This window comes from Dendrobates tinctorius, unplaced genomic scaffold (genome assembly GCF_039654945.1).
Source record: "Dendrobates tinctorius isolate UK_male_01 unplaced genomic scaffold, ASM3965494v1 ptg000004l, whole genome shotgun sequence".
NCBI lineage: Eukaryota > Metazoa > Chordata > Amphibia > Anura > Dendrobatidae > Dendrobates > Dendrobates tinctorius.
The window spans coordinates 41,008,877-41,033,776 of NW_027361672.1; the positions used below are offsets into that span (position 1 = coordinate 41,008,877).

At 42.9% G+C, this 24,900-nt stretch overlaps 1 protein-coding gene across 1 annotated transcript in view; it reads right to left on the reverse strand.

Moving 5' to 3' along the window:
- The window catches only part of LY86 (lymphocyte antigen 86), a 92,845-nt gene that overhangs the window by 14,215 nt on the left and 53,730 nt on the right, over positions 1 to 24,900 (reverse strand). Inside the window, exon 4 of the mRNA XM_073567319.1 lies at positions 12,881 to 12,933. Within this exon, the coding sequence (XP_073423420.1) occupies positions 12,881 to 12,933 (53 nt within the window). The remainder of the gene's footprint in view (positions 1 to 12,880; positions 12,934 to 24,900) is intronic.

The window sequence follows — 24,900 nt, forward strand, 5'->3', positions numbered from 1 at the left end:
ATGGAGGCCTGCTAAAGGATGTACCGGCAACACCAATGTATGCACGGGAATGTATATATTGGAAAAAGAGGGCTAGACGCGAGGTGGCACTATGCCATAAAGTGGATAAGAGAATGAAGAGAATAGCCTCAGCCCTCAAAGGGATACCTTTAAATAGATATTGGTGGACCTGTCATGGATAAGGTATACCTACTGACACCAATAGCAGGAGTATAAGAAGCATGGTCAGGTCTGGGACATGATCCCATGCGTATCGCCGTGTGTAGCAAGCTTTGTCAGGGGAAGTGTAGCCTGTTAATGCCTATATAGATAATTAATTAGATTGAATACATACCGATGTTCAGCATGTAGTTGCCCCACAGAAGCAGAAGTAAGGAGAGTGTCACGAATTATGCCAAAGAGGGCAGCTGTCTCTGCCCTCAATAGAGAGGTGTGCCTGCATCGCAGGTGTATGAACACTGGTATTAGATCCAGCTAGTGGGCAGTAGCAATGTAAAACAAGCAAGCGCAATTGCAAAGAGCAAGATGCACGCGCAGCTCCCTGGAGACAGGTAAAGGCATATAGCCTGAATGTAGGAGAGTAACGCAGGCAAAATGGATACAGTTATGTGAGCAAAGTAATAATATCCCAATGATGCATGTCGGTGCGGGGCAGGGGTGAGCCCACTCGCCCACCCAGTGAAGTAACAAGGATTTATATAAAAATCAGCAAAAATCATAACAAAATATATATAGAATATATGAAATCGTCATGAATCCAGGGGCATCTGTGGTTATGGCAGATAAAATATTGTGAGACCCTAAACAGGTAGTATAGGTCAAGAGTGGAAACTAGGTATCATGAGGACATTCCCTGTATCCAGAACTTAGATGAAAATATTACTACTACCCTAGCCAAATTATCAATAGTAATGCTCACCACAAATAAGTACAAAAATCCAAGATCACCTCCAATTGGAGTACAGATCAACACCAGAGCATTTCAAATGGTAAAATATAATTACTTTTATTAATACAAATATCAAAACATTAAAAGACATACAAGTTTCCAAGATCAGTGCAAAAAGAGAGGGACCTGCAACTCCCATTATATGTATTTTTCTGCTGCATGGTATAGAACCTCATAGCTACTAAGCAATCAGTTGATGTATGCTCCTGGAAAGCTATACTATAAATGTCTGCTGTTTACACAAACATGCAGAGTATAATGACTACACAGCACAAGCTCATCGGTTCAGATAAACCAAAGTTATAAAATAACATCCATGGTATACCTATGTAAACTAGTTAGCATTAGAGCTACTGAGGCCATTACCTGAATCCTGGCAGCGTTAATAGAAGTCCCCTGGGAGAAAAATCCCTCCACCCCGACATGCACGTTTCGCTCCCAGCTTCCTCGGGGGGCGTGAGGAAGCTGGGAGCGAAACGTGCATGTCGGGGTGGAGGGATTTTTCTCCCAGGGAACTTCTATTAACGCTGCCAGGATTCAGGTAATGGCCTCAGTAGCTCTAATGCTAACTAGTTTACATAGGTATACCATGGATGTTATTTTATAACTTTGGTTTATCTGAACCGATGAGCTTGTGCTGTGTAGTCATTATACTCTGCATGTTTGAGTAAACAGCAGACATTTATAGTATAGCTTTCCAGGAGCATACATCAACTGATTGCTTAGTAGCTATGAGGTTCTATACCATGCAGCAGAAAAATACATATAATGGGAGTTGCAGGTCCCTCTCTTTTTGCACTGATCTTGGAAACTTGTATGTCTTTTAATGTTTTGATATTTGTATTAATAAAAGTAATTATATTTTACCATTTGAAATGCTCTGGTGTTGATCTGTACTCCAATTGGAGGTGATCTTAGATGAAAATATGTATGTTCAATAATAAAAGACTGTCCATGGTGTAGAGCATACACCGAAAGATGTAAACATATAATTTGGAAGGGAATACAAAGGCTACCCCACCCACCATGTGTAGCGCTAAAACAACTATGGTGGTCAAGATTTGGTTTTCCTATAGAGTTGACCATTGTGTTCAAAACATGCTGAGTAGAGATGAGCGAACTTGTTCAGAAAACATTCCGCAATCTCAAATTCAACACAAATTTAGCTCATTCTGATTTGTGTTCGGATTCCCAAGCATTTTTCCTTGAAGTTGGCTAAATTCGGGCACAGTTCAGTAAATGATTGTGTTTCCACTTATGGTTTTGTTAGGACCTTGGCTAGGGTAGAGTGGTTCTATATGATGACCGGGGGGATACGTGCTTTATGAGGGGAGGGTGTGTGTATAGGTCACAGTAGCAGCGGAGTGTAATTTTTTTTAAAGTTAACTTAATGTGTGTACATTCCGGCAGGCAATCAGGGTGCAGAAACCATCCACCATGTCCAGACACAAGTGCTTCTGTCATTGGCTGCTGAAGTCACAAGTCTTTCTCGATATAAAAAGTGGACATATTGTTTTGGTGTTGCCATTTTGTCAGTTTAACAGCACAGAGAGGCTGTTCCTGCTCCTACTGTTGCAAGTTGTCATATAGTTAGATAGGATCCAATCCTATGTGAAATCAATCTTCTAGCATCTAACTAGTTTGTGCCTATAGTGTTGTGCAGGCAAGAGTCCTCATTTCCTATTCAAAATAGTTTGGGCTAATGCTGTGATGCAGTCAGAATTCAGGAGGTCACATTTATTAATCAAAATCATTTGGGATAATATTGGGATTCAGGCACCAGACCCCATTTCCTAACCAAAATCATTTTGAATAATTTTGCGGTGCAGGCAGGATGCCCCATTTCCTAATTAAAATCGTTTGGGCTAAAGCTGGAGTGCAGGCTGGAGGCCCTATTTCCTAATCAAAATCATTAAGGCAATATTAGGGTATATGCATCAGGCCCCATTCACTAATCACAATAGTTTGGGCTAATACTGTGTTGCAGTCAGGAATCAGAAGGCCCCATTTCTTAATCAAAATCATTTGGGCTAATATTGGGGCACAGGCAGGAGGCACCATTTCCTAATCAAAATCGTTAGGGCTAATATTGTAATTTAGGCACACTATCTAAGAACATAAATACTGATTGTTAATTTAGTGACAGATGACTGACAGGTCTGAGGGTAGGGTTGTGAATCAGCTGTTTAAAAGAAGAGACAAATACATCCAACATGAGTGGGAAAAAGCGAAATCATGGTGGAAGGGGGAATAGGCTTGGTGTTCGACAAGTACATGGGTTAGGTGGTAATGTTACTAAAAGCTCTACTGTACAAACACCAGTTCATCATATCCAAAGACCACTGACAACATATGCTATTGTCTACTTGACTCCCTTTCTTTGGCAGCTGCACAGTGGTACGCCTTGTAGATGAAAGCCAAAAAGAGCATGTGGTCCACAAATCTTGGAATCCCCAAAAATTTGCTGGGCAAACCTCTGGATCTAACACTTCCTCTACTGCTTCTGGCTCCTCCACCTCCTCTAGGGCCTCCACCTGTGCCCTCATCTTCTCCATTAATGAGACACGTGTTCCAACAGTGCAGAGAATCCAGCCAACTCTGTACTGCGCAGCATTGTGATGCATTGATCTTGCGTTATTGCAGTTTGTGCCTGCTGTTGCTACAGATGTTACAAACTTTTTTTTATCTATGGAGACTCAAAGTGTATTGCATGTAGTGGAAGGAATCTCATAACACCAATATGCTTTTTCTACTCTGGGGAATTTGATGCCACTTTAGTGGTGTGTGACAATTTTTGGAAATGTGGAGACTCCAAGTTCAGTCTCCATCTGGTGGGTTGCCTGAAGTGGAAGGCATCTCAGAGCACCATTATGCTATTTCTCAGGAATTTGATGCCACTTTAGTGGTGTGTGATATATTTTTTTGAAATGTTGAGACTCCAAGTTGGGTCTCCATCTGGTGTGTTGCCTGTAGTGAGAGGGGTGTCAGAGGCCCATTATACTATTTGTACTATTATTATTACTTTAGTGGTGTGTGGCAATAATTTTTTGAAATGTATGCACTCCAAGTTTGGTCTCCTTCATGTATGTTGGTTACTTGTAGCAGTAGGGCTCCGAGGCTTCATCAGGTGTATAAAAAAATAATTTTCTATGTGTTTTCAACTCTGCAAGCTTATATCTGGTAACCAGCTTTTCCAATCTCTGCTCTGAATCCACTCCTGTGTCTCCATTCAATGTCAGCAAGCAGTTAATCCTGAATGCTATCTATGTGTTTTCAACTCTGCAAGCTTATATCTGGTAACCAGCTTTTCCAATCTCTGCTCTGAATCCACTCCTGTGTCTCCATTCAATGTCAGCAAGCAGTTAATCCTGAATGCTATCTATGTGTTTTCAACTCTGCAAGCTTATATCTGGTATATAGTTATTTTCAACTTACTCTGCTTGTCCCCTTATGTTGTGAGGTCAAGAAACTTTTCAAAGTGCTTTATGATCCATGTAGTGCTGGACATGTGTTTATTTGACCACAACATTTTATTGGGTCCTGGTGTCTCAATTTAGTGTGATTGATTAACAAGAAGAGAGAGCCAACAAAAAAAAACAAAAAAAAAACTTAGCCTTAACCTTCTATATATTCAGACATAGCTAGGGGGAGCATTTATGCAGGGGTGGCATTTATGCACATGTAATCGAAGTACATGTATCAAAGTACTTCTGGCAGTTATAACATGGCAGTTAGACAGAGCAGGAGACAGGTAAGACATTTATATACATCTACTCCCTGTACATTTGGAGTACAACAAATATATACCATATGCATTTGTGTAATTTATATCCTGGCCGCTGCATTCACACACATCCACCGCCCTGGCATTAACTCTCTACACTCCATCCATATTGGCCCCTCGCTTCTTTCCTCTCCTATGTATAGCACTCACGCTCTTTTCACATTGTTAAATTGCACAGATCCAGGCAGTCCCACCATTCAACATCAGAGACGCTCTCACAAATCACTTAACCATCTGCTCACTCTTTCTATCCTCCTTCTCCTAGTCGCAGGAGACATTGCTCCCAACCCTGGTCCCCCATGTTATAGAAAGTCAAACCCCCCAACTGCTACACTCAGAAACCCCTCTAATCTTATTAATATTCCCTGCATGCTATCTGTCTCTCTTAATTGTGCACTTTGGAATTCTCGCTCAGTGTGTAACAAACTCTCCTTCATTCATGACTTCTTCCTTTCTAATTCTCTTAACCTCCTGGCTCTTACTGAAACCTGGATCCAGCAGTCAGACACTACTGCTGCTGCTGCTCTTTCATACGGGGGGCTACACTTCTCTCATACCCCAAGATCAGACAATAGAGCTGGTGGAGGCGTTGGTCTGCTCCTATCACCAAAATGTACCTTTCAGGTTATTCCTCAAGTACCCTCACTTGTCTTCCCTTCTTTTGAGGTCCATGCCGTCAGACTCTACACCCCCTTCTCCATGCGAGTGGCGGTGGAGTATCGTCCTCCCGGCCCCTCCCATCAGTTCCTGGATCATTTTGCCACTTGGCTTCCACATTTTCTCTCCTGTGACATCCCTACCCTCATCATGGGAGATTTCAACATCCCCATTGCTCTTCCCCTCTCCCCATCTGCTACTCACCTTTTATCTCTAACCTCCTCATTTGGCCTTTCGCAGCTTACTAATTCTCCAACGCATGAAGACGGAAACTCCCTCGACTTGGTCTTCTCTCGGCTTTGTGCAGTGGATGATTTTGCAAACTCCCCTCTCCCGCTCTCTGACCACAATCTTCTTTCATTCTCTATAAAGAACTGCCAGGCTGCTCAGGTCACCCCCACTGTCCAGACTTATAGAAACATACAGGCCATTAACACCCAGAAACTTCTGAAGAACTTGCAGTCTTCATTGGCCCCTATCTCCTCCCTCTCATGTCCTGATTCTGCATTGAAGCATTACAATGAAACACTTCAAACTGCCCTGGATGAATTTGCACCCCCTATAAATAGAACACCACAACACAGACGGCGACAACCCTGGCACACAGTGCAAACACGTTTCCTGCAGCGGTGCTCCAGGTGCGCCGAACGTCTGTGGAGAAAATCCAATCTACACGAAGATTTCATCCATTTTAAGTTTATGCTTAGAACATACAACACTGCCCTTCACCTCTCCAAACAAACCTATTTCAACACCCTCATCACCTCACTGTCCAATAACCCGAAACGTCTCTTTGACACTTTTCATTCTCTACTCAATCCAAGAGTACAGGCCCCAACCACGGAGCTCCGAGCTGACGATCTGGCCAATTACTTCAAAGAAAAAATTGACCAGATCCGACAGGAAATTATCTCCAAATCCCCTCATACCATGCACTGTCCTCCCTCCCCCACTGCATCTAACTCACTCTCTGATTTTGAACCAGTCACAGAAGAAGAAGTAAGCAGGCTCCTTGCATCGTCTCGCCCAACTACTTGCACCAGTGACCCATTTCCGTCACATCTCCTCCAGTCCCTTTCCCCTGCTGTCACCCCTCACCTAACTAAAATATTTAACCTCTCTCTCTCTTCTGGTATTTTTCCCTCCTCATTTAAGCATGCCATCATACATCCACTACTTAAAAAACCATCCCTCAACCAAAACTGTGCCGCTAACTATAGACCTGTCTCTAATCTTCCCTTCATCTCTAAACTCCTGGAACGCCTGGTCCACTCCCGTCTTATCCGCTATCTCTCAGAAAACTCTGTTCTCGACCCTCTCCAATCCGGTTTCCGCTCTTTACACTCCACTGAAACTGCCCTCACTAAAGTCTCTAATGATCTGCTAACAGCTAAATCAAATGGTCATTACTCTATGCTAATTCTCTTGGATCTCTCTGCAGCATTCGACACTGTGGATCATCAGCTCCTCCTCACTATGCTCCATTCCATTGGCCTCAAGGACACCGTTCTCTCCTGGTTCTCCTCCTATCTCTCCGACCGCTCCTTTACTGTTTCTTTTGCCAGTTCCTCCTCCTCTCACCTTCCCCTTACTGTTGGGGTTCCTCAAGGATCGGTTCTAGGCCCCCTCCTCTTCTCCTTGTACACTGCCCCTATTGGTCAAACAATCAGTAGATTTGGTTTCCAGTACCATCTCTATGCTGATGACACCCAATTATATGCTTCTTCTTCTGACATCACGCCAGCCTTTCTAGAAAACACTGGGGATTGTCTAAACACTGTGTCTAATATCATGTCCTCACTATATCTGAAACTGAACCTGTCAAAGACTGAACTCCTGGTGTTTCCTCCCGCTACTAATGTACCTATACCCGACATTGCTATTTCTGTGTGTGGTTCCACTATTACTCCCCAGCAACATGCCCGCTGTCTTGGGGTCATACTTGATTCCGAGCTTTCCTTTGCCTCCCACATTCGATCACTGGCTCGCTCTTGTCATCTGCACCTCAAAAACATTTCTAGAATTCGACCTTTTCTTACTTTTGACTCTGCAAAAACTCTTACTGTTTCTCTTATTCATTCTCGTCTCGACTATTGTAACTCTCTTCTAATCGGTCTCCCTCTTACCAAACTCTCCCCTCTCCAATCTGTCTTGAATGCTGCAGCCAGGATCATATTCCTCACCAATTGTTACACCGATGCCTCTACCTTGTGCCAGTCATTACACTGGCTACCCATCCACTCCAGAATTCAGTATAAACTTATTACCCTCACCCACAAAGCCCTCCATGGCTCAGCACCACCCTACATCACCTCCCTTGTTTCAGTATACCATCCTACCCGCGCCCTCCGTTCTGCTGATGACCTGAGGATAGTATCCTCAATAGTCAGAACCTCCCACTCCCGTCTCCAAGACTTTACACGTGCCGCGCCAATTCTTTGGAATGCACTTCCCAGGTCAATACGATTAGTCCCCAATCCCCACAATTTTAAGCGTGTCCTGAAAACGCATTTATTCAGACTGGCCTATCGCCTCAACACATTAACCTAACCTATCCCTGTGTGGCAGAGCCAAAAGTTTTACCATAACCAGGTTCCCAGCATCATGTTCCCACATCCTTTATGCATCCATAAGCCCTCTGTGTCTGTACTGTTACACACTTAACATTATGGCTGGTCCATACAATCAGAGCAACTGTTACCACCCACCTTTCGTGTCTACCTCTTTCCTCATAGACTGTAAGCTTGCGAGCAGGGCCCTCACTCCTTTTGGTATTTGTTATAATCTACTGTATGTGATTATTGTTATGCTGTAATGTCTATTGTCTGTACAAATCCCCTCTGAAATGTAAAGTGCTGCGGAATATGTTGGCGCTATAAAAATAAAATTTATTATTATTATTATTATTATTATTATTATTTTGTTGTCAGCTTTTTATACCCCATTTCATTGCTAATGGGTGTGGTTCTAATAACCAAGGAACCAATCAATATTTATCAAACTCTTAATATATATGTTAGTTTTTTGTTATTTATTTATTTAATTTATTTATTATCTTTAGTACCTGCAGTTCTTCTAGTTTACTGCCTGACCGCTTGCACCAAGAGAAGTGAGGTGTTTAATCAGGCATATGAACAGGTGTTTTTTTTTGGAACATGTACACTTACGTGTGACTGCCTAAAATTTACAGATATACTGTTTTAACCCTGAAGGAGGGATGATGTTTTATAATATGCGTGCACACCATTCTTTTCTTGGGGATGAAGTTACAATATACATACTTTAACTGCTAAAGAGTTTGATAAATAGTGATTGGTTCCTCAGTTATTAGAACCACACCCATTAGCAATGAAAATGGGGTATAAATAGCTTACAACAATATTATTTTTTTATACACCTGATGAAGGCCTACATGGCCGAAACGCGTTGTGTTTTTTATAACAAAAAATGTTTTAAAGTTTTTATTGTCTTTTATAAAATTTTGCATTTTACCTAGCCAATAAAATATCATCTGATTTAACATCAGAGATACTTAGTTATTCGGCTATATAACCTTCTTGCTTCAAATTGGGTTAAGGATCCTCTGAAGGAAGCAACCTGAAACTTCTTAATTCGCAATATCAGGTGGAGGAAAATTTCGTTCTGGGAGAGGGAAATTATCTCCATGCTATTACAGACGGGCAGCATTCCGGTGGAAGGATCACCCTTAGAGTTGAGCGATACCGTCCGATACTTCAAAGTATCGGATCGGAATGGATCGGCCGATCTTAAAAAAAAGTATCGGTATCGCCGATTCCGATACCGGAAGTCCCATTCAAGTCTATGGGACTTCCGGTATCGGAATAAGAAAAACCCTGTTTTTGCCTTGTACAGCCTCTCTGGGGTCTGTACGGGCCTTTCGGGGGGCTGTGCCGGCCTGCCAGGGGGTCTGTGCAGGCTTCGGTGGTCTGTGCCGGCCTGCCGGGGGGCTGTGCCGGCCTGCCGGTGGTCTGTGCAGGCTCCGGTGGGCTGTGCCGGCCTGCCGGGGGGCTGTGCCGGCCTGCCGGTGGTCTGTGCAGGCTTCGGGGGTCTGTGCAGGCATCGTCCGATGGGACTACAAGTCCCATCGGGCGATGCCTGCTACCATGACAGTGATTGACACATTAGCCAATGATGGGACAGTAGTAGTCCCATCATCCGGCTAATGTGTTGAATGTAAAAAAAAAAAAAAAAAAAATTACATGCTACATACATGCTACATACATACAACATGCATACTACATACATGCTACATTCATACTACATACTACATACATGCTACATTCATACTACATATATACTACATCCAACATACATACTACATATATACTACATGCATGCAACATGCATACTACATATATACTACATGCAACATACATACTACATATATACTACATGCATGCAACATGCATACTACATATATACTACATGCTACATACATACTACATATATGCTACATACATACTACATGCATGCTACATACATACTGCATGCTACATACATACTACATGCTACATACATACCACATATATACTACATACATACTACATGCATGCTACATGCTACATACATACCACATACATACTACATACATACTACATACATACTACATGCATGCTACATGCATGCTACATGCTACATACATAACACATATATACTACATGCATGCTACATACATACTACATGCTACATACATACCACATACATACCACATACATACTACATACATACTACATGCATGCTACATACATACTACATGCTACATACATACTACATATATACTACATGCATGCTACATACATACTACATGCTACATACATACTACATACATACTACATGCATGCTACATACATACTACATGCTACATACATACCACATACATACTACACATATACTACATGCATGCTACATACATACTGCATGCTACATGCATGCTACATACATACTACATACATACTACATGCTACATACATACCACATATATACTACATACATACTACATACAATACATTCATACAATACATACATAGACATACAGTACATATAACATAGAGTAACATACTTACCAATACTTGTCACATTGTTCCCCGAAGCCATTGTCTTTTACGGAATATATATTAACATAACAAACCACAAAAATACTCACCCACGATCCGAAGCAGTCCACGAGTGTGTCCCACGACGATCTTGGGTAGAGAACTGCAGCATCAGCTGATGCTGCCGTTCTCTACGGGCTGCAGGAATCCAATGATGGAAGGTAGGTATCCTTCCGCACTGTATTCCTCCGCCACTTAAAAAAAAAAAAGTCCCTAGTCTCACTTTATGCCATTGCTGTGTGGGAATTTCCCACGCAGCAATGGCATAAAGTGAGACTAGGGACTTTTTTTTTTTTAAGTGGCGGAGGAATACAGTGCGGAAGGATACCTACCTTCCGTCATTGGATTCCTGCAGCCCGTAGAGAACGGCAGCAACAGCTGATGCTGCAGTTCTCTACCCAAGATCGTCGTGGGACACACTCGTGGACTGCTTCGGATCGTGGGTGAGTATTTTTGTGGTTTGTTATGTTAATATTTATTCCGTAAAAGACAATGGCTTCGGGGAACAATGTGACAAGTATTGGTAAGTATGTTACTCTATGTTATATGTACTGTATGTCTATGTATGTATTGTATGAATGTATTGTATGTAGTATGTATGTAGTATATATGTGGTATGTATGTAGCATGTAGTATGTATGTAGTATGTATGTAGCATGCATGTAGCATGCAGTATGTATGTAGCATGCATGTAGTATATATGTAGTATGTATGTAGCATGTAGCATGTAGTATGTATGTAGTATGTATGTGGTATGTATGTAGCATGTAGTATGTATGTAGCATGCATGTAGCATGCATGTAGTATGTATGTAGTATATATGTAGTATGTATGTAGCATGTAGTATGTATGTAGCATGCATGTAGTATATATGTAGTATGTATGTAGCATGTAGTATGTATGTAGCATGCATGTAGTATGTATGTAGTATGTATGTAGTATGTATGTGGTATGTATGTAGCATGTAGTATGTATGTAACATGCATGTAGTATATATGTGTTATGTATGTAGCATGCATGTAGTATGTATGTAGTATGTATGTAGTATGTATGTAGTATGTATGTAGCATGCATGTAGTATGTATGTAGTATATATGTGGTATGTATGTAGTATGTATGTAGTATGTATGTAGTATGTATGTAGTATGTATGTAGCATGCATGTAGTATATATGTAGTATGTATGTAGCATGTAGTATGTATGTAGCATGCATGTAGTATGTATGTAGTATGTATGTAGTATTTTTTTTTTTTTTTTAACATTTAACACATTAGCCGGATGATGGGACTACTACTGTCCCATCATTGGCTAATGTGTCAATCACTGTCATGGTAGCAGGCATCGCCAGATGGGACTTATAGTCCCATCGGACGATGCTTGCACAGACCCCCGGACATCAGCACAGCCCCCCGGCAGGCCGGTACAGACCCCCACAGGGTGCACAGACCACCGGCAGGCCGGCACAGCCCCCCCGGCAGGCCGGTACAGACCCCCACAGGGTGCACAGACCACCGGCAGGCCGGCACAGCCCCCCGGCAGGCCGGTACAGACCCCGGGCAGTCCACACAGCCCCCCGGCAGGCCGGCAGAGACCCCCGGAAGGCCCGAAATGACAGCGCATCATGATGCGCACACACCGCGCATCATGATGACGTCATTTCGGCTGTCAATCAACTTTGAACTTCCGATTCCGATGCCGACTTCCGATATTGAAAAAATATCGGAAGTCGGTATCGGAATTCCGATACAGCAAGTATCGGCCGATACCCGATACTTGCGGTATCGGAATGCTCAACACTAATCACCCTTGTTTGCAAACTTTTCCCAGTGTTGTGCCTCCTTGCACAACCACACCAGGTGAGCAAGTTTGAAGTTGTACTTTTCTCACCAGGCTAAATTGACTCATCTACTACGCTTAGATAGCGCTCTCCCTCTTTTTTCCCCTCTTCCTCTCTTTCCCTGGACCTTATTCACACTTGATCTAAATGAATTACATCATTATACCAATTAAGATTTCAAACTTGAAATCTTTATTTCATCGAGATCTGATGTGTGCTTTAAATGTTCGTCTAATTTTTTTTTGAGCAGCGTGTAAAGCAGTTAATCTATACTTAATGTTGGGCCTAAAAAGCTGTGTAGTATGGTTTCTCTTATTTTTTTATGCAAAAAAGAATTTTGCTATAAGCCTACATGAAAACAGGGTGCAATTTTCACAAATCATTCCTTGGTGGATTTTAGTACAAGTCTGTGACAAAACAGCTGCAAAATTCAGGTGGATCTGTAGAAAATATTGCTATTTGGGGATTTGAAATTCCACCTTAAAAATCTTAATCAGTACTTAATCAATAGATAGATAAATAAACAAAAAAAATCTTACTTTGGGTAGTTCTGCAATTCCAAATTTTACAGAGTGATTGTAAAATACATATTCTAGAAAGAAAGTTAAGACAGGAAAATGTTTTTATCAGACATGATTTTGGTCATTTACACTAAAAAGCAAAACTTAGGATATTGCTCTAACATAATTTACAACCATATTATTATTTTTATATATCCTTACTTGCCTATGTATGGGGCTTACAGCAACCACAACTTGTTTCTACTTTTAATTCAATTTCTTAATTTTATTCAAAAATAGGAAAGTAATCAGCACATCCCTCCAACAATGTATAAAATGTATAACAAGCTTTATTGGAGATTCATTAAAAACATGGAGTCCAAAAATATGAAAACCATGCTTTTAATGAATCTGCAATAAAGTGTGTTATACATTTTATAGATTGTTGGACGGATGTGTCAATTACTTTCCTCTTTTTTACTCTTTGGCTGAACTTCCAGCAGGATGGGCACTGGACACACAGATTTCAACTTCCATAATTAGACTGCATGGCGTTGTGATCTCATTGTCCTCCCCTCTCTCCAATTTACACCTTAATTTTATATTGATGCAAACACCCAATATAATTATACAAAGTCTTTACAAGGATGCTAATGAGCCCATTTTTTCTAGGAGGCTTTGCCAACACACAAAATCCTGACACGAGCCAGCCTCAGGATATTACGAGTGTGAGGTCGCATGTAGAAGGCCAGCATTTTATGTGAAGCTTGATGTATGTAGGGGCCTGGTGCTGACCTATGTCAAGCACTTGGTGATCTGGGTGCGGTAAATATCCTGGGTTTGGTCTAATGAATGTATTGAGGTCTGCTCTGGGGTACAGAAAATTGTTGGGGTGTAGCCTGAGGTCTTATTTTTTTTGGTCTGGGTTCTGCTTTAAGATTGGAAAGAATTTTGAGGTTTAGTCTGTCACCTGTTCTTTTTTCTCCCTACCCCCGTGACCAGGCCACAGCTAACAAAGAATCAGGATTCAATTCTTAGATCAATTACCCTATCCAAACCTGTTAGGTAGTGACAAAACGTAACATTACAACAGCCTTTTTGTTCCCAGTCCTGGACAGAAACCCAATTCTGTGAAGCTGTGCAGTATGGTGTAGACACAAGATCTTCCCATACATAGAGGTGTCAGTAGCACCTTGCCTGTTTGCGGTGGTGTACTATCACAGTTTCTATCATTTGATATAGATCATGTAGATGAACCTTGAAATGCTATACACCAGTCTTGGATGCCCAGTCCTGTGCAGAGGCATAATCTGGTGTAGGGGCCTACTAGAGGAATTTACATATTCCTGTTTGATGCTCAGAAAATTCTCATTTTCACTGAAAATGAGGATGATGGAAAAGAATATGGTAATCACGGAAGTAATGGATTTTTTTCTTCAAATGTAAGCATTTTAGCCCAATCCTGTGCAAAGGCCCAACCCTGCACAGGGGCTATGGGGGGGATTTCACACCGATCAGTTCCCAGAGTAACCTACATTTTTATAAAAATTGACAAATATGATAGTTAAGTTAGGCTAATTTTACATTTGCAGACAGAGGGCTGCGGACTTCCTCTGTGAAGCTTCACCCCTTGCCGCGCCTCCTCCGGTCAGCTCTGCCTATTTCTGCATGCGGCCTGCGTACCCTATCTTTAACATTGGGTACGCAGGCCATGCCACAGTATGCGGATGCCGCCACATGCGTCGTTTTGATGATGCGGCCCCCGCATAAAATTCCAACATGATGCTTTCTATCCGGGTCGCCGCATCGTCAAAACGACGCATGCGGCGGCATCCGCATACTGCGGCACGGCCTGAGGACCCAATGTTAAAGATAGAGTACGCATGCAGCATGCAGAAATAGGCTGAAACAGTAGAGGTAGGCCCATACACTATGGACAATAAGAAAGCAGTGGGAAGCATTTTAGGGCTCAAAAGAAGGCGGAGAAAGTATGAAAGTTGCTATCCTTTTGCCATACCCTGTTGCATCCCTGTCAGTGTTTTTCCAAGATAATCATGAGGGTAATGACATTGATGACACATTGCTAACAAATTTTTCAGCCTCTTCAAAGCACCTACAGTTGTGGCCAAAAGTATTGACACCCCTGCAATTCTATCAGATAATACTCAGTTTATTCCTGAAAATGATTGCAAACACAAATTCTTTGGAATTATTATTATCATTTAATTTGTCTTAAATGAAAAAACACAATAGAGAATGAAGCAAAAAGCAAAACATTGATCATTTCACATAAAACTCAAAAAATGGGCCAGACAAAAGTATTGGCACCCTCAGCCTAATACTTGGTTGCACAACCTTTAGCCAAAATAACTGCGACCAACCTCTTCCGGTAAACATCAATGAGTTTCTTACAATGCTCTGCTGGAATTTTGGAATTTTAGACCATTCTTCTTTTGCAAACTACTCCAGGTCCCTGATATTTGAAGGGTGCCTTCTCCAAACTGCCATTTTTAGATCTCTCCACAGGTGTTCTATGGGATTCAGGTCTGGACTCATTGCTGGCCACCTTAGAAGTCTCCAGTGCTTTCTCTCAAACCATTTTCTAGTGCTTTTTGAAGTGTGTTTTGGGTCATTGTCCTGCTGGAAGACCCATGACCTCTGAGGGAGACCCAGCTTTCTCACACTGGGCCCTACATTATGCTGCAAAATTTGTTGGTAGTCTTCAGACTTCATAATGCCATGCACACGGTCAAGAAGTCCAGTGCCAGAGGCAGCAAAGCAACCCCAAAACATCAGGGAACCTCCACCATGTTTGACTGTAGGGACCGTGTTCTTTTCTTTGAATGCCTCTTTTTTTCTCCTGTAAACTCTATGTTGATGCCTTTGCCCAAAAAGCTCTACTTTTGTCTCATCTGACCAGATAACATTCTTCCAAAACGTTTTAGGCTTTTTCAGGTAAGTTTTGGCAAACTCCAGCCTGGCTTTTTTTATGTCTCGGGGTAAGAAGTGGGGTCTTCCTGGGTCTCCTACCATACAGTCCCTTTTCATTCAGACGCCGACGGATAGTACGGGTTGACACTGTTGTACCCTCGGACTGCAGGGCAGCTTGAACTTGTTTGGATTTTAGTCGAGGTTGTTTATCCAACATCCGCACAATTTTGCGTTGAAATCTCTTGTCAATTTTTCTTTTCCATCCACATCTAGGGAGGTTAGCCACAGTGCCATGGGCTTTAAACTTCTTGATGACACTGCGCATGGTAGACACAGGAACATTCAGGTCTTTGGAGATGGACTTGTAGCCTTGAGATTGCTTATGCTTCCTGACAAGTTGGTTTCTCAAGTCCTCAGACAGTTCTTTGGTCTTCTTTCTTTTCTCCATGCTCAATGTGGTACACAGAAGGACACCGGACAGAGGTTGAGTCAACTTTAATCAATGTCAACTGGCTGCAAGTGTGATTTAGTTATTGCCAACACCTGTTAGGTGCCACAGGTAAGTTACAGGTGCTGTTAATTACACAAATTAGAGAAGCATCACATGATTTTTCGAACAGTGCCACTACTTTTGTCCACCCTCTTTTTTATGTTTGGTGTGGAATTATATCCAATTTGGCTTTAGGACAATTCTTTTTGTGTTTTTTCATTTAAGACAAATTAAATGAAGATAATAATACCAAAGAATTTGTGTTTGCTATCATTTTCAGGAAGAAACTGAGTATTATCTGACAGAATTGCAGGGGTGTCAATACTTTTGGCCACAACTGGAAGTAAGAGACGCATGGGAAATCCCAAGGTTACCGAAGCTCCAGTTTCTATGCTGCATAATATAGTCATCACCTTATGCTGTTCATACAGATGCTTCAACCTGTGCAGTGTTGAATTCCATCGCATTGCAGCATTGCATGTAGGGCAGTGCTCAGTCACATCACTTTTTCACTGCAAATTCTGAAGGCAGTTTTTTGCCGCAAAAGAACAGTTGAAATCTATGCACAATCTCCTTGTCTCTCTTCAAGTGGGCATACTTGTTTAAAAATATTCTGCAATCAAATTAAGAACATGCACCATTTAAGAAACAGATGTTACTTTGCCTAAATACGATGCAGCCATGATATTTTTGGCATTGTCTCCTACTAAGTTGCGTCTGTTGTAATTGACAGGGAACTATCTAGAGTGACCTACCAATGTACTACTGTGTTGCTGTTTTGGACTGGGAGATGTCCATTAAGGAGGATGTGAAATACACTAGGCCCTGTAGGTCCATAAGTGCTGCCTGATAGAGTTGAGCGAAACGGGTCGAAAAATTTCAAAAGTCGCCGACTTTTGGCAAAGTCGGGTTTCATGAAACGAAACCCGACCCTAGGATGAGGTCGGCCACGAGGTCGGCGACTTACGCGCCAAAGTCGCGTTTCAAAAGTTTGTTTTGCGCTCTTTTTCAGCCAATCAGGATCCACGGACACTGTGGGCAACGTGATGACATAGGCACGGGTCACCACCATCTTTCAGAAGGGCATGCAAGTGATTGGCTTGCTTTGGTGGGCGTCACAGGGGGTATAAAAGGGCGTGCACGCCGACCGCCATCTTACTTCTGCCGATCTTAGCATAGGGAGAGGTTGCTGCTGATTCTATAGGGAGAGTGTTAGGCAGGGAAGAAGAAAAAAAACTGCTTCTGCTGCTCGCGATTTTGCCTGTACAACACACCAGTCACTGTGTGTGCAGTGCAAGGGGAGGCTATATTGTGGTGTATCAGTGGTGTTGGTTGTTGGGCTGCCTTCTAAGGCTTCCTGACAGCTGCATTGCTGTTTACCCACTGCTCTGCAAACTGCTTTTTTAAAAGCAATCCAATCTCCCTTATCCTCTAGTCACTTTTGTCACAGCTGTGCCATCGAGCCTGTGACATAGCGCTCAGATATCAGTGGGCCTCACACAATCCAAAAGTGTCCAGTGTCCACAAGTGTCTGCAGAAATTCAAAATCTCCCTTATCCTCTAGTCACTTTTGTCACAGCTGTGCCATCGAGCCTGTGACATAGCGCTCAGATATCAGTGGGCCTCACACAATCCAAAAGTGTCCAGTGTCCACAAGTGTCTGCAGAAATTCAAAATCTCCCTTATCCTCTAGTCACTTTTGTCACAGCTGTGCCATCGAGCCTGTGACATACCGCTCAGATATCAGTGGGCCTCACACAATCCAAAAGTGTCCAGTGTCCACAAGTGTCTGCAGAAATTCAAAATCTCCCTTATCCTCTCGTCACTTTTGTCACAGCTGTGCCATCGAGCCTGTGACATAGCGCTCAGATATCAGTGGGCCTCACACAATCCAAAAGTGTCCAGTGTCCACAAGTGTCTGCAGAAATTCAAAATCTCCCTTATCCTCTAGTCACTTTTGTCACAGCTGTGCCATCAAGCCTGTGACATAGCGCTCAGATATCAGTGGGCCTCACACAATCCAAAAGTGTCCAGTGTCCACAAGTGTCTGCAGAAATTCAAAATCTCCCTTATCCTCTAGTCACTTTTGTCACAGCTGTGCCATCGAGCCTGTGACATAGCGCTCAGATATCAGTGGGCCTCACACAATCCAAAAGTGTCCAGTGTCCACAAGTGTCTGCAGAAATTCAAAATCTCCCTTATCCTCTCGTCACTTTTGTCACAGCTGTGCCATCGAGCCTGTGATATAGCGCTCAGATATCAGTGGGCCTCACACAATCCAAAAGTGTCCAGTGTCCACAAGTGTCTGCAGAAATTCAAAATCTCCCTTATCCTCTAGTCACTTTTGTCACAGCTGTGCCATCGAGCCTGTGACATAGCGCTTAGATATCAGTGGGCCTCACACAATGCAAAAGTGTCCAGTGTCCACAAGTGTCTGCAGAAATTCAAAATCTCCCTTATCCTCTAGTCACTTTTGTCACAGCTGTGCCATCGAGCCTGTGACATAGCGCTCAGATATCAGTGGGCCTCACACAATCCAAAAGTGTCCAGTGTCCACAAGTGTCTGCAGAAATTCAAAATCTCCCTTATCCTCTAGTCACTTTTGTCACAGCTGTGCCATCGAGCCTGTGACATAGCGCTCAGATATTCAGTGGGCCTCACAATCCAAAAGTGTCCAGTGTCCACTAGTGTGTGCAGAAATTCAAAATCTCCCTTATCCTCTAGTCACTTTTGTCACAGCTGTGCCATCGAGCCTATGACATAGCGCTCAGATATTCAGTGGGCCTCACACAATCCAAAAGTGTCCAGTGTCCACTAGTGTGTGCAGAAATTCAAAATCTCCCCTGTCCTATAGACACCTTGTACCTTGTTTTACATTACTATATAGTTTGTTGGATTTTGTCTACATTTCTACAAAAAATGAGGAAGTCTGGTGGAAGAGGCCGTGGAATTGGGCGGGGGTTGGCAGCTGGTAATGATGGTGTTGGTGGTGGATCTGATGGTAGTGGCAAGAGCAAAATAGGACCGAATGCAGGAGGTGTTGAGCCTGCGTCATCGTCTGGCTCCATAAGGCTTCGAAGGCTTAGTTTTCTAGGAGTTGGCAAACCGCTTTTAAAGCCAGAGCATCAGGAAAAAGTTTTGTCTTACATTGCTGACTCAGCCTCCAGCTCTATCGCCTCCTCTTCTTCAGTTGTAAAAAGTAAAAGCACTGAGTCGTCATTGGAGGCTCATGTTCATGAACCACACCTTTCCTTGTGTCCTTCACCCCAACCAAGATTGAAGGATGACGCAGGCCATACTACTGATTACTCCATGGAGCTGTTTTCACATACCATGCCTGGATTATCAAGTGAAATGGTGAATTACCCAGGCCAAGATGAATCTGACATGGAGTGCACTGATGCACAGCCGCTGATGGATGATTCTGCTGGTACATTCACTCAGAGCACTACATTGTCCTCGCAGTGTACAGAGCCAGATTCTGACCCTGATGAGACTCAGGTGCCCCTTCCCGCACACTATACCACCATACACGGTGACACAGAGGAAGGTGCACATGACATTGAAGAGGAGGTGATGGATGACCCAGTTGTTGACCCAGATTGGCATCCATTGGGGGAAGAGGGTGCTGCTTACAATAGCTCAGATGAGGAGCATCCACAGCAGACATCGACATCGCAACAGCTGTTATCTGGCAGGCCTGGAGCACTCCAAAGACAGGTTCCAAAAATCAAAAGAGTTGCTGGACAGCTTGTCCAGAGGGTCAAAAGATCACAGCATGCTAGGCCGCAAAATGTCTGCCAAAGTAGGAAGAGTGCAGTGTGGCACTTTTTTGAACAAAATCCTCATGATCAGGCCAAGGTTATCTGTAAGAAGTGCGCAAAGACCTTTAGCCGAGGAAAAATCTGAAAAATTTGAATACCAGTTGCATGCTTAGACATTTAACCACCATGCACTTGCAAGCGTGGACACAACACCAAACCTCATGTGCAACTGATCACAACGAAGGTAGTCAGCAACGCTACATTGTTTCCCCCAATGTAAGCTACTACATGTGGGGACAAATGACACCGCAAGAAATGATCTGGAAACCATCTGCAGAGACTTTGAAGACTTAGGCAAGAAAGTGAAAGAACTGGGATCACAGGTGGTCTTCTCTTCCATCCTCCCAGTGGATGGCCATGGAACAAGGAGGTGGAATAAGATTCTGCAGGTGAACAACTGGCTACGTCGATGGTGCCGTCAGCAACGATTTGGATTTCTGGATCACGGAGTGAATTACTTATACGATGGACTACTTGCTAGAGATGGGGTGCACCTTACGAAGACTGGAAAGCATGTATTTGGAAGTCGCCTTGCTACACTTGTAAGGAGAGCTTTAAACTAGAACAACATGGGAAGGGAAGCAAAAGACCAGAAAAAGCCATACACCTGACAAATGCTATTGAGAACTCTGCTATTAGAAGTGGAAAGGAAGAGCAAAGACAAAAGTATCTAATTAATGAAAATATTGGAGAAAGAGAAACCAATCACAAACTAAAATGCTTCTATACTAATGCACAAAGCATGGGCAACAAACAAGGAGAATTGGAACTACTAACACAGGAAAAGAAATATGATGTCATTGGAATCACTGAAACTTGGTGGGACAATACCCATGATTGGAATACAAGACTAGAAGGATACAACTTATTTGCAAGAAACAGACTTGATAAACGAGGAGGAGGTGTCGCATTGTATGTTAGAAACGCGTATATCTGCACAGAGATTGAAGCTTCAGAGACTGGGAGTTCTGTGGAAACTGTTTGGGTAAGAATACAAGGACAGAACAATGGAAAGGACACCATTGTAGGCATTTACTACAGGCCGCCTGTGCAAGCTGAAGATATGGATGAACTCTTTATGCATCAAATGGCCAAGTTCTCCAAAAAATATGACATAGTTGTCATGGGAGATTTCAACTATCCAGACATTTGTTGGGAATATCTCTCAGGCAAAACTAACAGGTCAAGGAAATTCTTATCCTCTCTTGCTGACAACTTTATCTGCCAAAAGGTAGGGGAGAAAACAAGGGGATCTGCTACCTTGGATCTAATCCTTATAAACAGGGAGGAAATGGTTGAGGAGGTAAAAGTGGCTGGGAACCTAGGAGGTAGCGACCATGCTATTTTAGAATTTTGGAAAACTAGAGGCGGAAGACCTGTGAAGACTCAGACGTCAAGGTTAGATTTCAGAAAGGCAGATTTTAAGGGATTCAGAAAGAGAATTGGAGGGATCCAATGGCTGGATATCCTTAAAGACAAAAATGTCCAGGAAGGATGGGAAATCTTGAAAAATGAAATTCTCAAAGCACAGTTGTTAACAATTCCGAAAAGAGGGAAGAATAGGAAGCATTTAAGGAAACCAGGATGGATGAACACAGAACTTAAGCACATGCTAAAAAGGAAGAAAAAAATGTTTATAAAATGGAAAGGGGGAGGCATATCTAAAGAAGAATATAATGCTGTCTGCAGAACCTGCAGGGCACAAATCAGATTATCTAAAGCTGAAAATGAATTGAGGCTTGCAAGAGATGTCAAAAGCAATAATAAAGGATTTTGGGGATATGTCAAAAGTAAAAGAAAAGTCAAAGATGCTATAGGATTTTTACAGGATGAAAATGATGAAATGGTAAGACAGGATGTTGAGAAGGCTGAACTTTTAAATTCCTATTTTGCATCTGTTTTCTCTCAGAAAGGAAATGTAACATCAACTGATCTTCACTGTCCTATTAAGGGAATAGAAGAATCCAGGATATCTATAAACAGAAAGATAGTGAGGAAACACTTAACTAACCTAAATGAATTCAAGTCTCCAGGTCCAGATGAATTATACCCCAGAGTACTGAAGGAGATAGCAGAAGAAATTTTTGAACCCCTCTCCATAATCTTTGAAAATTCTTGGAGAACAGGAGAAGTGCCAGAAGACTGGAGAAGAGCAAATGTTGTTCCTATCTTCAAAAAGGGGAAGAAGGTGGACCCAGGCAACTATAGGCCTCTTGAGTCTGACTTCTATACCAGGAAAGATCTTTGAACAAATTATTAAACAACATGTATGTCAATACCTGGATAAGAATGAAGTGATTAAACAGAGTCAGCATGGGTTTGTAACTAATAAGTCATGTCAGACTAACTTAATTTCCTTCTATGACGGTTTCACTGACTGGGTGGATCAAGGAAATGCTGTAGATATAGTATATCTTGACTTCAGCAAAGCATTTGACAAAGTCTCTCATACAATCCTTATTGAAAAAATGACTAAGTATGGAATGGACAAGGCAACTGTTAGGTGGATTCATAACTGGCTTAGTGATCGGACCCAAAGAGTGGTCGTAAATGGCTGCACATCCAGTTGGAAGAATGTCTCAAGTGGGGTACCACAGGGCTCTGTCCTGGGCCCTGTATTGTTCAACTTCTTTTTCAACGATTTAGATGAAGGAATTGAGGGTAAACTGATTAAATTTGCTGATGACACAAAGCTAGGAGGGATAGCTAATACTAGAGAAGAGAGAGAGAGAATTCAAAAAGATTTAAATAAACTGGAGAAGTGGGCAGCAACTAACAGAATGGTTTTTAACAGGGAGAAATGCAAAGTACTACATCTGGGCAATAAAAATGAAAAAAGCATATACAGAATGGGAGGAATAGGGCTAAGTGACAGCACATGTGAAAAAGACTTGGGTATACTAATAGATCACAGACTGAATATGAGTCAACAGTGTGATGCAGCAGCAAAAAAGGCAAATGCAATTCTAGGATGTATTAACAGAAGCATACAGTCTAGATCACGAGAAGTCATTATTTCCCTCTACTCCTCTTTGGTCAGACCTCATCTGGAATATTGTGTCCAGTTTTGGGCACCACATTTTAAAAAAGACATCAACAAACTGGAGCAAGTTCAGAAAAGAGCGACCAGAATGGTGACCGGTCTGCAAACCCTGTCTTATGAGGAAAGGTTGCAGGATTTGGGAATGTTTAGTTTGCAAAAGAGAAGACTGAGAGGAGACTTAATAGCTGTCTACAAATATCTAAAGGGCTGTCACATTGTAGAAGGATCAACTTTATTCTCATTTGCACAAGGAAAGACTAGAAGCAATGGGATGAAACTGAATGGGAGGAGACACAGATTAGATATTAGAAAAAACTTTTTGACAGTTAGAGTGATCAATGAGTGGAACAAGCTGCCACGAGAAGTGGTGAGTTCTCCTTCAATGGAAGTCTTCAAACAGAGGCTGGACAGACATCTGACTGGGATGATTTAGCGAATCCTGCTTTGAGCAGGGGGTTGGACCAGATGGCCCAGGAGGTCCCTTCCAACTCTACGATTCTATGATTCTATGATTCTATAAGCCCACCGGTTAGCACAGCAGCAAATGTTGAGGTGTCGTTGCAAGGCCACAGCAGTCAGGGAATCCCACTGTTATATCAATGAAAGACTGATTCTAGGCCATCAGAAAGAACAACAACTCCATCACCATCATCAACCCTCTCTCAGTCCGCCCTGTCCACCGCTACTTCCACCATATGCAGCTCTCAAGTCCAGCTCACCCTCCCAGACACTATGAGTAGGTCAAGAAAGTACTCAGTCTCTCATCCGCGTACACTGGGTTTGAACGCCCACATTGCCAAACTAATCTCGTTTGAGATGATGCCCTTTCGGTTGGTGGAAAGCGCAGCTTTCCGCAAACTCATGGCCTATGCAGTACCACGCTATGACCTACCCAGTCGCCACTTCTTCTCTCGCAAAGCCATCCCAGCCCTCCACCATCATGTGAAAGACCGCATTGTCCATGCACTCAAGCAGTCAGTGAGCGGAAAGGTGCACCTCACAACTGATGCATGGTCCAGTCGGCATGGCCAGGGCCGTTACGTGTCCATCACTGCGCACTGGGTTAATGTGGTGGATGCAGGGTCCACAGGGGACAGCGGTGGTGGGACAGTGCTGCCTAGCCCACGGTATAGGAAACAGTTGGCTGTAGGCGTTCGACCCTCCTCCTCCTCCTCCTCCAGAAGCGAAAGCTCGTCCACAGAGCGCAGTTGTACGAGCACTCCATCTGCAGCTGCCACTGTTGCACACGAGGTGTCCCCCTATCGAGCAGCTAGTGGAAAGCGTCAGCAGGCTGTGTTGCAGATGATGTGTTTGGGCGACAGACACACCGCCGAGGTGCTGGCCGAGTACTTGAAGCGACAAACTGAGTCATGGCTGGGCAGTGTACATCTTGAGGCAGGCAAGGTAATTAGTGATAACGGCCATAATTTTGTGGCAGTCATAGCCCTTTCAAAACTCAACCACATACCTTGCTTGGCTCACACCTTGAACCTGGTGGTGCAGTGCTTCCTCAAAAATTATCCGGAGTTAACAGCCCTGCTCCAGAAAGTGCGAAGACTGTGCGCGCACATCCGCCGGTCGCCTGTACACTCCGTTCGTATGCAGAAGCTGCAGCGATTGCTCCACCTTCCCAACCACCGCCTCATTATCGACATTGCAACAAGGTGGAACTCCACCCTGCACATGGTGGAGCGGCTGTGCGAGCAGAGGCAGGCTATAATGCATTTGTGGGAGGATACACGGCCAGGCACTTTGAGAGCAGACATGGAGT